The sequence below is a fragment of the Octodon degus genome, unplaced genomic scaffold, assembly GCF_000260255.1.
Source record: "Octodon degus isolate 3935 unplaced genomic scaffold, OctDeg1.0 scaffold00153, whole genome shotgun sequence".
NCBI lineage: Eukaryota > Metazoa > Chordata > Mammalia > Rodentia > Octodontidae > Octodon > Octodon degus.
The window spans coordinates 2413480-2427332 of record NW_004524729.1 but is presented as its reverse complement, the minus strand read 5'-3'; the positions used below and the strand labels follow the sequence as shown (position 1 = coordinate 2427332).

General features: G+C 56.3%; 1 protein-coding gene across 1 annotated transcript in view; it reads right to left on the bottom strand.

Moving 5' to 3' along the window:
- Window positions 1-13853, bottom strand: part of Fbln1 (fibulin 1) — a 62574-nt gene that overhangs the window by 8493 nt on the left and 40228 nt on the right. The window contains exons 15-16 of the mRNA XM_023702546.1: window positions 6210-6352; window positions 4384-4515 (exon numbers count right to left, since the gene is read on the bottom strand). Coding sequence (XP_023558314.1) covers window positions 4384-4515; window positions 6210-6352 — 275 coding nt within the window. The remainder of the gene's footprint in view (window positions 1-4383; window positions 4516-6209; window positions 6353-13853) is intronic.

The window sequence follows — 13853 nt, the reverse complement described above, 5'->3', positions numbered from 1 at the left end:
GGGTGTGTGGGGAGGGGGCGGGGGCGGGGGGGGGGGGGGGGGGGGGGGGGGGGGGGGGGCCAGGCCCTCCCCCTCCCCTCCCCCTCCCCCAGCCCGCACCAGGCCCAGCAGCCCTGTTACCACTTATACTCGCTTAGGCTCAGGCTCCGTGTCGATGGGCCCAGGCAGCATCGCACACGCAACCTGCTCAACCCTCCTCTTCAAGTTCTGGTGGCCTTTTCTTATTTTCACTTGTCCTTCTCCTGAGCCACATCCCTAGTCCTGTTCTATTTTTCATTTTGAGAGAGTGTCCCATAAAGTCACTCAGTTGCCCAGGTTGGCTTGAACTTTTGAGCCTCCAACCTCAGCCTCCCAGCACTGGGATCCCAGGAGTGCACCATGGCCCCTGGCTAGTGTCCACTCTGAATAGACATCAGACTTCGTCCCACTGGCAGGACTCAGTCACCCAGGACTACTTCCTCCCAGCTCCTGGTGTGGCCATCCAGTCCCCTACCGTATGCAGATCTACCCCCCCCCCCGGGACCACAGCCAGGGACAGGCCAAGACCCCACCTTCTGCAGGGACAATGTAGATGAGCTCACCATTACAGGGCCCCCAAGAACTGGCGCACCCACTAAGACCCTGTGGGGAAGCCCCTTGCCTGGCAGTAACCAGGACTACACTGTGCTGCAAGCCTCCACCATGGCCCCATTCCTGTACCCAGCCTGGGCACTCCTCCGCATGCTGCCCTCCTCTCTGGGGCTTTGGAGTGCCCATTCCTGCTCTGAGTGGGTTCTGCCCCCTGCGTCCTCTGTGTCTCTCCTAACCACACCTGGGCCACCTTCTGTCCTGGCCAGCCTGAGGCAGACACAGAGAGCACTCACACGCGCAGAGCGCCTGCTCTCTCTAGCCCTGGCCACTGACACCACTGCGGGCTGCCGCGGAAGTCATGTGCCTCTCACGCTGACTGGGCTCTGTCATTGAGGCACTGCTCCCTGGCCCTCATACGGTGGCCGCCGCACAGGGGAGCCGGCCTGTCCTCTTCAGGTCACCAGTCCTGGCTGGTGTGGTGTCCAGAGCATCTTCCCAGGATCCTGCAGTAGCTGTGCCCACGGGTTGCCTGGGGTCTTAAGTGCAGGGCAGAGAACAGACTGCCGACCTGCTTGGGACCTGTGGCTCTGGCTTGCTGGCCGTGGGACTCTAGGCCAGGACCCCCATCCCATCGTGAGTTTGAACCAGGCCTTTCACACTGGCCTATATTCCTAGCCCTTTTATTATTATTATTATTATTATTATTATTATTATTATTATTATTTTGAAAAGGAACTTACTAAGTCCCTACATTGCCCAGGCTGGGTTTGAACTTGCAATCCTCCTGCCTCAGCCTCCCACAGGGCTGGGATTTCAGGTATGCACCACCACTGGGCTAGGCACTTGTGGTTTTTCTCATAAATGATGATGCCAGCCCAGGTGGTTGCCAGCCCATGAGGCAACGTGAGGACCTAATGCCATGGCTATGAAAGGACTCTGGCGAATGCTTGGGGGCAGCACTAGGCAACTCCGCAGCTCGGCAGAATCCTAGCTGTCCCTGAGCCTGGGGAAGACTTGGGCTAGGGATACGAGCTCTGGCCTGATGCCACAGGGCCATGCTTGGTCCCGCAGCTTGAGGCTCAAACACCAGGCACACTCACACACTTGCCTCCCCGTTCACACTGACACGCCCACAGCCAGCTGAATCAGACCGTAGGGCTTACCTAGAAATGAGTGTGCAAAATGACCCGGGCCAGCATCTTCATGCTGCCTGTCATGAAAGCCCATTTCCAGCCAGCACCGGCCCCGCCCAGCCCCCCAATATGTCCAGCATCTGCCACCTAGAAAAGAGCTGGGCCCAGGCCAAGGCCCAGGGCAGCCAGTGGTCAGCGAGCGCCACGAGCTGGCAGATGCCCTGTTAGGCGTGCTGCTTGGAGTCACACCGGGGCTCTGCAGCCTCCCAGGCCACAGTGGAGAGCAGCTTGCACCCCCAGAAACATTTCTGCCCCCACTGCCTTCTCAGCCAGTGCCTGCCATGAGCTCCGCGCCGCCCGGGACAAGCCTAAAGCCAGCACACCCCCGGCTCTGCAGTTACTCAGTTGCGGCCACTTCATTCCATTCCTTCCTTTGCCCAAGGCACAGCTCGGGCCTCGGCCCGGGCGGGTTTTTGAGGGTGGCATAGGAATGCAGGGGTGAGCACGAAGGAAGGGCGGGGAGCCGCGAGGGCTCAAGGTTGCACCCAGGGCCCCTTGGCTCCGGGTTTAGGTCCAACAGGAGAAGCCTCTGTGACCAAATGGACAGAGCTGGGGCCATCGATGGGAGCAGGCAGGGGAGAAGGCAGCCAGGGCGACGCCCCAAACTGAGAATGAGGCGCAGGTCACCACTGCAGGTCAGAGAGGACAAAAGCCAGAAACACAGGCCTGGTCCCCTTGCTGCAGGACCTGCCGGGTCTGGTTCCCAGTAGAGGACTTGGAGATGGGATGAAACACCCTGTGGACACCATGGAGTGGAAAGGGGCCCATGTGTGGGCAGGAGGAGTTCCCAAGGGCCAGCAGGGCACCTGGGCATCCTGAGCACAGGACTCCAGAGACCCCTGCACCATGGCTACGCAAAGCTGGGAGGACTCACACTGCACTCCCAGGAAGGCCCTCCTGGAACAGCCTCTGTGGCCAGTGCTCACACCCTAGGGCCCGGTCGCCTGCTCTGCCTGCGCATCACCGGGAGAAGACCTTTTCCCCCTCTGGGCCTCGGTTTCCCTATCTGTAAAAAGCAGGAGCCACAGTTTCCAGGAGACGCCAGGGTTTTCAGCCCCAGGGGATGGGAAACCAAGAAACAGAAGCTGCCGGGGTGCGGTTCTGCCCAGGGTGCAGCTGCGGGCTGCCGCATTGGGTCTGGGCCTGGGCCTGGCTTCCTGCACAGAAGGATTTCCCACCCTAAGAGGAAGACTTAGTTGGGAACATGAGGCACGTGGAGCCACCTGGAACCACCCCAGGGTTGAGGCCAGTTCCAGCCACACCCACAGACTAGGTAGGCCCAGGGCTGGCGCACAGTGACTTCTGCAGGCCAGCCAGGCAGCGCCAGCCCTCGGAATTTCCCAGTGTTCTCCGCTCTCAGCCACCACGAAGGGACCCTTCATGGCCCCTTCTCTCAGCTCTCGTCTTACAGTGAGGGAAACTGAGTCCCAGCGTGGGTACCGATGCGAGGGCAAGCAGCACGTTTATGGCAGCTGGCACCTGAGCGTGTGCCCTCCCCTGGGATCCCAGCGAGGGCTGACGCACCATTAATTGTAATTAACTAATTATTCCTGCTGCCAACTAGCGGAGGAGGTGGCTGGCGGCAGGGAGCCCCCAAGTGACTCAGCCGTGTTTACAACATGCAGACCCATTTAAGAGCTTATAAAGTCGCTATAAATGGCTCTTTGGCAACAGGGGAATAACGATCCCCTTTCTCTAGCTGCCAGGGTAACAACCGTCGAGTTTGGGGCGGCCGTGGTGGAGGTTCTGAGGTACAACAGCGCCACCTGGAGGCCGTGTTCCAAATGGCTCTGCCCTGGCTACGCAGAATCCAGCACTCACCATGGGGACCCTCAGGCCGGCGGGGGAGGGCAGGGACTGTCCCTCCACTGCTGCACTGCTTTGGAAGTGTCCAGAGTATAAACCAAAGTCCAAAGTGGCAGATGTGAATTACTTCCCCACCGGTAAAAATTACTTAGATGGCGACAGCTGAGGCATTGTGAGAGAAGCCATTGCTGAGTGTGGTGGGTGGGTCTGAGTGGCTTCTAGGGGTGTGGGTCAAACTGAAGGCCACGGTGGCCTCGTCACAGCTGGCAGCCGCCACCGGACTTCTAAGGTTCCCCTCACTCCCAGCCTGGCCCTCGGGTTCCTGTGTTGCACAACCTTCCTCGTTCTTCTTCACCCCAGTCCTCCACCTGGTGCCCCCTGCACCGGGGTGTCCTGGACCAGCCTGGTCCCATCACCTTTGACTCTGCAGGGAGGCCTGGGTCCTCTTATGATCAATGACAGGTGGGAAGGGATGGGGACCCGTTCAGGTCATACAGCAAGTCACGGCCCAGACTACAGCTCCCCCCTCCGCGCTGCATCACAAAAAGAAAACTCAGTGAGCCCTGGCACAAACGCCCTCACGTGGGACAGCCTTGGAATCACGTCCATGGGAGTGGATGCGTTTAACCCACTGCTGTCATTGGTGGAGAGACTGAGGCTGCCAGGGTGGATCCTAGCCGGCTTCACCTGCGCTGGGGCTGTGGCACCGGCCCCCGAAGGACAGGAGGGGTCGGAGTCGGGAAGGGGACCCCATAGCATAAGCCCACAGGCCTCGGCTAAGGCTCTGGGTGGGTGGCAGCGGAGGGGCACTCACCCACAGTCATGCCGTCCATGTAGCGCTTAATGATGTCAAAGGAGTCTCGAAGGTTCCCCTCCGTGATGTCGAAGATGATGTCGGCCTGGTTGGCGGGGTACAGCGGCGTGACGGCCCGCAGGAAGATGATCTCTGCAGCGAGAGGCTGGGCATGGAGCAGACTGGCCCCGGAAGTGAAGCCTCGGCCGGGGAAGTGGGGGAGGGGTGGGACCTGAGCATGCCAGTGTAGTCTGGCCCTGTCTTATCAGGGGAAACTGAGGTCTGGAGGGATTTGGGGATCTTCCCGGAGGCCACAGAGCCAGTGGGCAGCAGGGCTTACACTGAGAAGTCACTAGAGCTTAGTTATGAGTATTCATGAAGCTGGGGGAGGGGACAGAGGTGGGAGAGAGGGGTGGCCAAAGGACCTGGCTCCCTCGGCTCCCAGCTGCCCGGGTCAGCCTGGCCCGTCTTGGGTGGCCATGGGCAGCTGAGGCTGGTGCCTCTTGCAGACCCCTGACTGCGAAGTGGGCTGAGCCCCCTGGCCTGGGAGCAGGGGGGTTCCCAGGAGGCTGCCCGAGGCATCAGTCTCTTCACCTGTCCGTCTAAAGGTCAGGCTCTGGATTTCGTGGGCCCAAGACGCTGAAAGGTATCTTGGAGTGTGCCCGACTTCCAGTGAGATCAGCTGCCACCCCTCCTGGCTGGAGAGGCCACAGGGCCAGCAGTGGGGGTTTGGGAAGGATTTGCTGTGGTTTGGTGAAGCCTGTCACTGCGCAAGGTCAACACCAGTCAGTGAGTTCTGCCAACCCAAGCCTGTGGCCCCCGGGGAGGTGCTGGGCCTTTCCTTCTCTGGAGCAGGAGGGAGGCAGGGCTGGGGCTGCCCTGTCCTGGGGGTCTGTGCTGCCCTCTTCAGACTGCCAGATGGCCCTGCCACAGTGCCAGCATGGCAAGCCATCCTGGACAGTTTGTCCTGGTGAGCACAGTTGCAAGTGTTGCCTGAGAGGAAAGGACTTTTTGCCGCTGTGTCTCCTCAGCCTGACATACGGGGTTTAGGGCTGCTGGGTGGCCTAGTAGTGGACAGCCCCTTGGAGGGCCAGAGAAGGGACTACAGAGCAAAAGAGGGGCCAAGGACCGCTCCGTGCTGGCATCCAGCTGCACACCCAGCAGTAGCCTCTGCTGGGCACAGAAGCACCGCTGCATCCCTGTCCCGGAAGTGTACAGTGACAGTAGGTTCACCCAGCGTGCCGGGAGCTCCTTAGAGAGCCAGGCGGAGGATGAGGACACTGGCCGTGCAACTGCAGGCACCCCGTCCCTTGTCTCAGTGTGCATATGCCATCAGCACAGCCCCAAGGAGTCCTCAAAGCTGTCGGGGGGGCGGGGGGCTCTAAGCCCAGGCTCTTGCCCATCCTTCCAAGCCAGCCTGCCAAGTGGCTGCCATTCAGCCAGAACAATGTGACTTGGTCCTTCAGTGCCCACCCTTGCACTTCACCTAGGGGCTGCAACAGCTGTGACCTCCACTGGTTGGGAGCCTCCCACCTCCCCTTCCATGGGATCACTTCCCACTCCAGTGCCACCGTGAATGTCACTTCCGCCTAGAACCCTGCCCAGAATCCTCGGGGTTTGGCACAGAACCAGCACTGCACAGCTTTGCGGAATGGCCATCATACTCAACTGAGAGTCAGAATGGGGTGGACGGCGCTTTGCAGCCTGGGTCCGTGGAGAAGGCCCGCCGGGGAAGGGCCTTTAGCCCCTAACCACACCTAGCAAAGGGGCTCATGCAAGCCGAGCCTGAAGCTTGAGCAGAGGGAGGCTCCCCAGGGGGCCCGGGACCCCGACTCCAGTCCGCTCACCTTCAGGGCGGGAGAACTCTCTGAAGGTGGGCAGTGAGATGACAGTGTGAGAGATGGTGTGCACCGGGTCCCGGACACAGGCCGCGTCGTTCGGGCGGCAGGACCGGATGCAGCGGACGGTATCTGTCTTCTCCTGGCGGAGCCTGCGGGAAACCACAGCAAGTGAGGCAGAAGGTGGAGCCGGAGCTGCAGCTCCCGTGGGAGCAGGCCGGGGACAGCAGCGGGTGGCCGGGCTGGGGAGCACCCGGCCCTGATGCAGTGCCACCAGGGCACAATGGTGACCTCTGCATCTCAGCTGCTCTGCAGGGACACCACGTGGCCCTTCCCGCAGAGGACCTGGTCCCACACCTGGGGGATGCCCTCGGCTTCCTCCTGGCCTGGCAGCAGGTAGGCACAGCCTGGAGACTGGCCAACTGTGCCACCTGCGCATGCGCTGGGGCCCCCGGAGCAGGTGGGCGGCGAGGCGCGCAGGGACCCAGCCCGCAGAGCCACGCCCACACCGCGGGCTTGCAGGACACGAGGGGGCTGAGGTGGCTCCCCGCTGTGTTCCAGCACCATGCTGGCATTTGCTCGCCGCCTGCTTTATCACAGAACACAGACCCAAAACCACAAATGCGAAAGTCCAGTTTCGTGAGTTACCGTAAGGCAGATTTCTGTGCAGTCACCACCCAGGTCCAGAAGGAAGCCTTGGGAGCCAGCAGAGGTCACCTCGCCTACACCAGGCCACACAGACCCTCCTCCACCCCACCAGTGGCCCCTGGCCGAGCCCAGAGCTGGTCCTGCCCGGTTTCTTCGAGGCTCTGCTGGGCGCTCACAGCACCAGGGGAGCTTTCCCTCTACCGTAGCCGCCGCGCGGTCGTGTGCTGCAGCGCTCAGCTCCGTGGAGCTGTATTGAGCTTGCCCGACTGCACCCCGCGGTGCACCTCCGGGGGCTCCCCTGCCTGGCCCTGCACACTGACGTCCCAGACACGGGTCCTGCACCGTGAGAAGATGATGGCATGTGTGCTCCACTGGGGCCCGGCGTCTGGCTTCATCCTGTGTGATGACTACCTGGGGGGACTGTGAATGCTGATGGACTCTTGTTTTCGAATTTCTAGGTTGGGACAGCACGCCATATTGGCCAGTTATCAGGGCAATGAGCCACCTAGGTTTCTGTCATTCTCTTCCTTGACTTTTGATTTGTTTGGTGCGCATGTGTGTGGTGGTTGTTTTGAGCCAGGTCTTGCTGCGTAGCCCAGGCTGGCCTTGAACTCACCACATAGCCTAGAGTGGCCTTGAGCTCCTGGTGAGCCTCCTGCCTCAGCCTCTCAAGGGCTGGAATTACATGTGTGCACCACCACACGCAGCTTCCAAATGATTTTTCAAAAAATATTAGTACCGTGGCCAGTGAGACAGCGCAGCCGACAGCGCCTGCCTGGCAAGTGCAAGGTCCTGGTATCAAATGTGTATCAGTATGAGTTCATAAATTGAACTTTTTTTTTGGTTCTGGGAATTGAACTCAGGGCTTATGCTTGCCAGGCTGGTGTTGTGCCACCATGCTATATCTCCAGCCCAGCTTATTGGAGAGGTTTCATCCATTAGTTTTATCTGTTGAAACTCAGTTTTTTCCATTTTTGGTCAGAGAAAATGCAGCTCATGCCTACTGCTCTGGGCCCACAGTCTTTTGTATCTTGGGGCTATTCGGTGGACAAGATGTTCAGCCTCCTCTTCAATATTTACTGCCTCTGAGGGTTTGTGTCTAGAGGTCCTCCCAAAGCCTCGTGTGGCTCTAGGTGGGGCTTTCTTAGAAGTGGCTGAATCCAGAGTGTGTGATGCTTGCATGGAGGGTATAGGATTACTAAATCATCCGCTGACTGGGTTGGCACTGCCCTGATCCAAGCAGCATGAATACAATATAGAAGGGGTAGAAAGATGCTGTTAAGAGGGGCTAGGGAGATAGCTCAGTGGAATAAGTGCTTGCCTGGCAAGCGCAAGGTCCTGAGTTCAATCCCTGCTACCACCAAAGAAATGCTGTTAAGGTCCTTCATTGCTGTTACCTTCTGCTCACCCTGACGGTTCCCCTCTGTGCTGTGCCTCCCTGCCTTGGGGCCCAGCCTCCATGGACTGTGAATCAAATAAGCCCTTCCTCCTTGGCCTCTGGGTACCAGGTATCTTGTCTCAGCATGAGAAAAGTAACCAAGGCACTGCCCTAGGATTGGAATCACTCATTTCTCCCAGAAGTCCTAGATTTGATTTGTGTGTGTGTGTGTGTGTGTGTGTGTGTGTGCGTGCGCACGTGTGTGTGTGCATGTGTGTTTGGGGAGGGGCTGATATTTTAAGATCACAATCTGGATACAAGTGGGACTGAATGCTAGAAACAGTGGTTGTTTCCAGGCCTCTTCAGCAGACACTTTAAAAATAAAATGCATCGTGAGTCCGTGGTGATATTTCCAATTCAAAACAAGGATGACTTAATCTTTTCCATATTACAAAGAAATCATCTTTGCTCCCTGTTACAATCCCGGTTCTCCAGAGCACAGGCCGGTAGAGCATCCTGTAGTTACCTGATTTACCCCACGCTTCACACGTGGCCGTCTCATGCCGCCACGGTAACTGTCACATGCTGGGGGTGGTGGCGCACCCCTGAGATCCCAGCACTGGGCGGCTGAGGCAGGAGGACCGCTGCAAGCTTGAGGCCAGCCTGGGCTACAAAGTGAGTTCAAGGCCAGCTTGAACTACATAGCGAGACAGTCTCAAAAAACCAGAGGAAGGGCCTGCCAAATAGCTCACCAGGTTAAAGTGCCTGCAAACAGGCGCAGGGGCCAGGGGTTCAATCCCTGGGCCTGTGGTGCTGGCCCTGCCCCCAGGGCGCGCTGGGATGGCAATTGAGACTGGGCGTGGTGGCGCAAGTCTATAACCCCAGCTCTTGGGAGGCTATAAACGGGTGGACCACTATGAGTCTGATCTAGTAGTGAGACCCTGAATAGCCTGTAGGCCCTTCCCTAAAAATACAAAAAAAAAAAAAGATAAAAATAAAATCATCACAAACACAATTAGTAACTTGTTTGATACATTTCACCCAATACTATACATCATCTGAGCTATCCAGCAATTCACGCCACGTCACTCTGATTACAGTTATTTGGTTGTAATTCCACAGGGAGCTCTACGTCAGTTCCCGCATGTTTGTAATAGCTGTGCTCTTTCAACGTAAAATCAATTCTGCTACATATAAAAATCACTGGCTTACACTTTTTTTAGTATCCTAAGTATGGGACATCTTTTTCTCTTGGAAGACACTATTGCCAGAAACTCTGTATGTGTTTCTCTTAATATAACATATATGTTTCTCTTAAAATCACTGGTTTTGCCCAGATGTCCATAATTTGTACCACTCCCCTTCTGTACAGTGCAATAATTTACAGAAATATGTCTTGGTGTTGGTTGTGGGCTGACGGATATTCCTGGGTCTGTTTTTCGGTTGTTTGTTTGAGATGGCGTTTGGCTACGTAACTCAGGCTGGGGTGTGATAGGCCTCAGCTTTCTGGGATTACAGGCATGCGCTACCACATGTATTTTGCACTTCGAAATTTCCAATCTCTGTCTTTTCTGTTTTAGTTAATAGGAAGTTCTCTTGAGTTGTCATTTATAGTATCTGCCACCCCCTCCCCTCCCTGTGCTTTGCTTGGGGTTTCCTCTTCAGAGATGCCTCTTATCCATATGTTGGATCTTCCTGGCATATTTTGAATAATAGTCATTTTTTCTTTAAGCCTTTCATCTCTTTTGTTATTTCTATTTTAAAAATGGTTCCTCCTCTCAGTTTCCATCCCCTGCCCCTTTTTTCTTCTTCTTGGTATGGAGAATCAAGCTCAGGGCCTCACACTTGCCAGGCAGGCACTGTGCGGGAGGCTACCTCGGGGTGTGGGGCTACACCCCTGGCCCCGTAGCTTCCATTTTCAACTTCAACTTCTAGTTTCAAAAATGCATCCCCTTTTGCGTCCTGCTAGTGTGCTCCTTATTTCTGAAATGGTTCGAGTCTATTATTATTACCGTCTTTCTCAGCTTTTCTTACTCCTCGCGTCTTCATGTCTTGATCATTTTCTTAACACTTGTGGTCTGTTTCCACTAGAACAGCAGAGGACTGACCTGCCTGTGAGTGTGTCCTCCCGTGTGCTTTCTTTACCCCGATGGGTGGCATTCTGGCCTTGCTTCTTTCTATCTGGTTACAGTTCCGTGCCCTGGTTGCTAGAGCGGCCGTAACAGAACAGCATGGTTGAGCTGGACTTAGACAATATGTGCCGTCTCAGCCTCCGGAAGACTGGAAGTCCGAGATCAGTTGGTAGGGTTGGTTTCTTTCATTTCTGTATTTGATACAGGGTCTCACTACTCGGATCAGACTCACGGTGATACTCCTGCTTTCAGCCTCCCCAGTGCTGGGATTACATGCATGCGCCACCACACCTGGACTCTGTTGCAGGCTCAGCATGCCCCAGTGGTGGGGCCAGCATGGCATGCGGGACTGGGGATCGAACCCTGGTTCCTGTGCTCGCCACAGCTGGCACTTAGTCTGCTGAGCTATCTCGCTGGCCCTGGTAGGGTTGGTTTCTTCATAAGGCCCCCTGCCTGGCTTGCCTCTCTTGCCCCTCTGTCTGCCTTCTGAGGGTGTTTCCCATGATCCTCCCCAGCGTCCTCTGCAGATAAAGTCTCTGATCATGCTGGGCGAAGGCCCACTCCAACACTCTCCCTTTCCAACCTTCCTTCTCTAAGACCTGATCTCTGCACAGTCGTACTCGGGGGTGCTGGGGTTAGGATGTCAGTGTACTTTGTACTTGTGTTAGGGGCTGAATGCCTCCTTCTAAAGAAGAGATGCCAAGGTTCCTGCACTCAAGAGCTCTGAATGGGAGCTTAGAAGCCGAGTCATTGCAGGTCGGGCTGGTTACGAAGAGCTCACCTGGAGCGGGGTGGGTCCCTAATCCAGTATGACAGGTGTCCTTATCAGACGAGGGTCATGCAGAGACAAAGACACGTGAGCAGAATGAACACCACACAACAAAGGTGGGGACTGAGTGGAACAACTGAAGCCAAGGAATGCCAAAGGTTTCTAATAAAGCCACCAGAAGCCAGGCAAAGGTACCCACCTACGGGAACCTGTTTCTCCGAGGTCTCGGGGAAGCACAACCCTACTGATGGCTTGATTTAGGACTTTTTAGAACGGTGACACGGTGGTGTCTATTATTTTTAAACCACCCAGTGTGTGGGATTTTGTTACAGAAACTAACAGAACTTGATGCTTATGGGGACAGTCATCCTGATGGGAATTTAGTTTTCCTGGAATTAGAAAGCTGTGCTTTGCAATCAGTTGCGGAGCTCCCTGGCCTGCTGCATTTGCTGGTTCGTTTTCTGGAATTTCTCTGCTGTATCTGCGGCCGTCCTTTTGTCTCTTTCCTGCTCAGCCTTCTCTTTGCAGCAGTTCTCCTACAGTGAGATCCTGACCTTAAGGAAAGCCATGGCGGCTGTGTGACACTGCTCCAGCCCCTTCGGTCCCTGCACAGGTGCTCACGTCACTGGCCCCTGGAAGGTGTGGGGCACTTCTCAGTCCAGTGGCTGCTCCTGCCCCAGCCCCTGCTCTTGCTGAGACGCCCTGTGGCTCTTGTGGGTGCTCCACTCTCCCACCGCCTGTCCCTGCCCAGGCGCCAGCTCCCCACAGGTGCGTTTGTGTTCTCTCGGGGATTCCTGAGGAAGCCTTTGTTTGCTTGGAAATGTTTTCTGTGGATTTTTATCTTCCTTCTAATTGTTCCATGGGGTTGGGGTCAGGATCCAGGGAGCCTCAGAAATGGTGTCACCGGATCTCCTGGGTCAAGACTACACAGCTGGCGCAGCACTTCCGGCCTACCTCAGCTCTCGCCCTGCCGTCCTGCCCCTCCGCCAGCTGATGAAACACCCTGCTCTGGGCTGGGGGTGGCAACATGGGGCTTTGAGCCCAGAGATGACAGTGCAGTCCCAGGAATGCTGTCCTTTTCCTGTGCACTTTCGCAGCACAGAGCCCAGACCAGGCTGCGCAGGGGTGACCTGGTACTTCCCTGCCAAGGCCGCTGCAAGGATGAAACAAGTGAAATGCTTGGCACGCTGCCTGTGCCCACCGCACACCTCAGAACTGATGTGTGACAGTCACTACTGCTACCGTTACAGTAGAGGTGAGCATCATTTTTGACTTAACTTTCTTTTAATCTCAGGGGCTTGGTCCCCCAGTGACAGCAAAAGTACAGGTCTCGGAGTAGGAAGTGGAGGAAGCTCGGCACACTGGAGGCCCTAAGGACACCCAGACTTTCAGAGCCTGCACCCCCAGTTAAGCCATGGTAACCGACAGGCCAGCTCGCTGACCCCTGCTGCACGCCGCATTGCTGCGGGTGTGATTCCATACACCTGTAGCAGTGGGCTGGGGGCTCTGGAAGGGGGCCTGTTGGAAGCTGAGAGCTGGTCAGTGGCAGAGAGGGGAGCCACACTCCTGCTTCCCTGGTTTTGATGTACCCTCTAGCATCTTGGCAGCATACTTTAGAAACAGCTGCAAGGAGCTGCAGGCAGAAGAACACGTGCAAGCACTGGACATTGCCCACCCCCACGCATGCTCAGTGAGGCCACAGACCTCTGCCAGTCTGAAGCAGAACAGGCCAGAATAGTGATTGCCCCAAACTCAGCCACTGCTAGCAGAACCGAGGCTCATGTGGGCAGCACTGTGGAGAGCACTGGCCAGTCACAGAGGTTTGGGGTGCCTGTCACCCCCAGAGCTCCTTCCCCATTTTAATTACTCTCTTACACTAAAGCAAAAATGTTTCTCCTAGCTGGAATAACCTGGACCATGACAATGAAAGATAAAACAGAACAACTGAGTATTTCCTGGGACCAAGTCTTGAAAATGCTATCCACGCACTCACCCATCCAGGCGTGTATCCATCCACCCATCAGCCACTCTCTCAGCCACCCACCCATCTGCCTCTCCACCCAAGCTTGTATCCATCTACCCATCATCCATCCACACATCCATCCATCCATTCATCTGTCATCCACCAACCCATCCATCCATCCACACATTCATCCATCCACTCAGCCACCATCTATCCATCATCCATCAACCCATTCACCGATCTATTCATTCATCCACCCATCATCCACTCACCCATCTATCCATCCATCCATCCCTCCACCCATCCATCCATCTATGCTTACATCCATGCAATTACCTACAGAGCTCCTTCTTCAAGCCAAATATTCCAAAGGTGCTGAAGATACCGAAATTTACAGATACAATCTCTGCCTTCAAAAAGCCCACAGACACAGGAAGGCACATTCAAGGAAAGGCAAGCCACCCTGGAAGGCCAGACACAAGCAGAGAGGTAAATGGAGGTTGAAAGCCAGGAAAGGCTTGGAAGAGGACCGGAGCAGCTGCGACAGCAGGCCCTCAGAGGTCCTCTCCCACACTGGGACATGCAAGACTGAAGGCCGGGCCCGAGTGACACATCCAGAGGCGCAGCAGGGGCTGGCCAATGACTCACTGCATCCACCCCCATGTCTGGACTGTGGGACCCTGCACAGGCCTTTACTCCACTTCGCCTCCCCCTCTTTTGGCATTTGCTCTGGAAGTGTCAGCCGCCAGAGCCGCAGGAATGC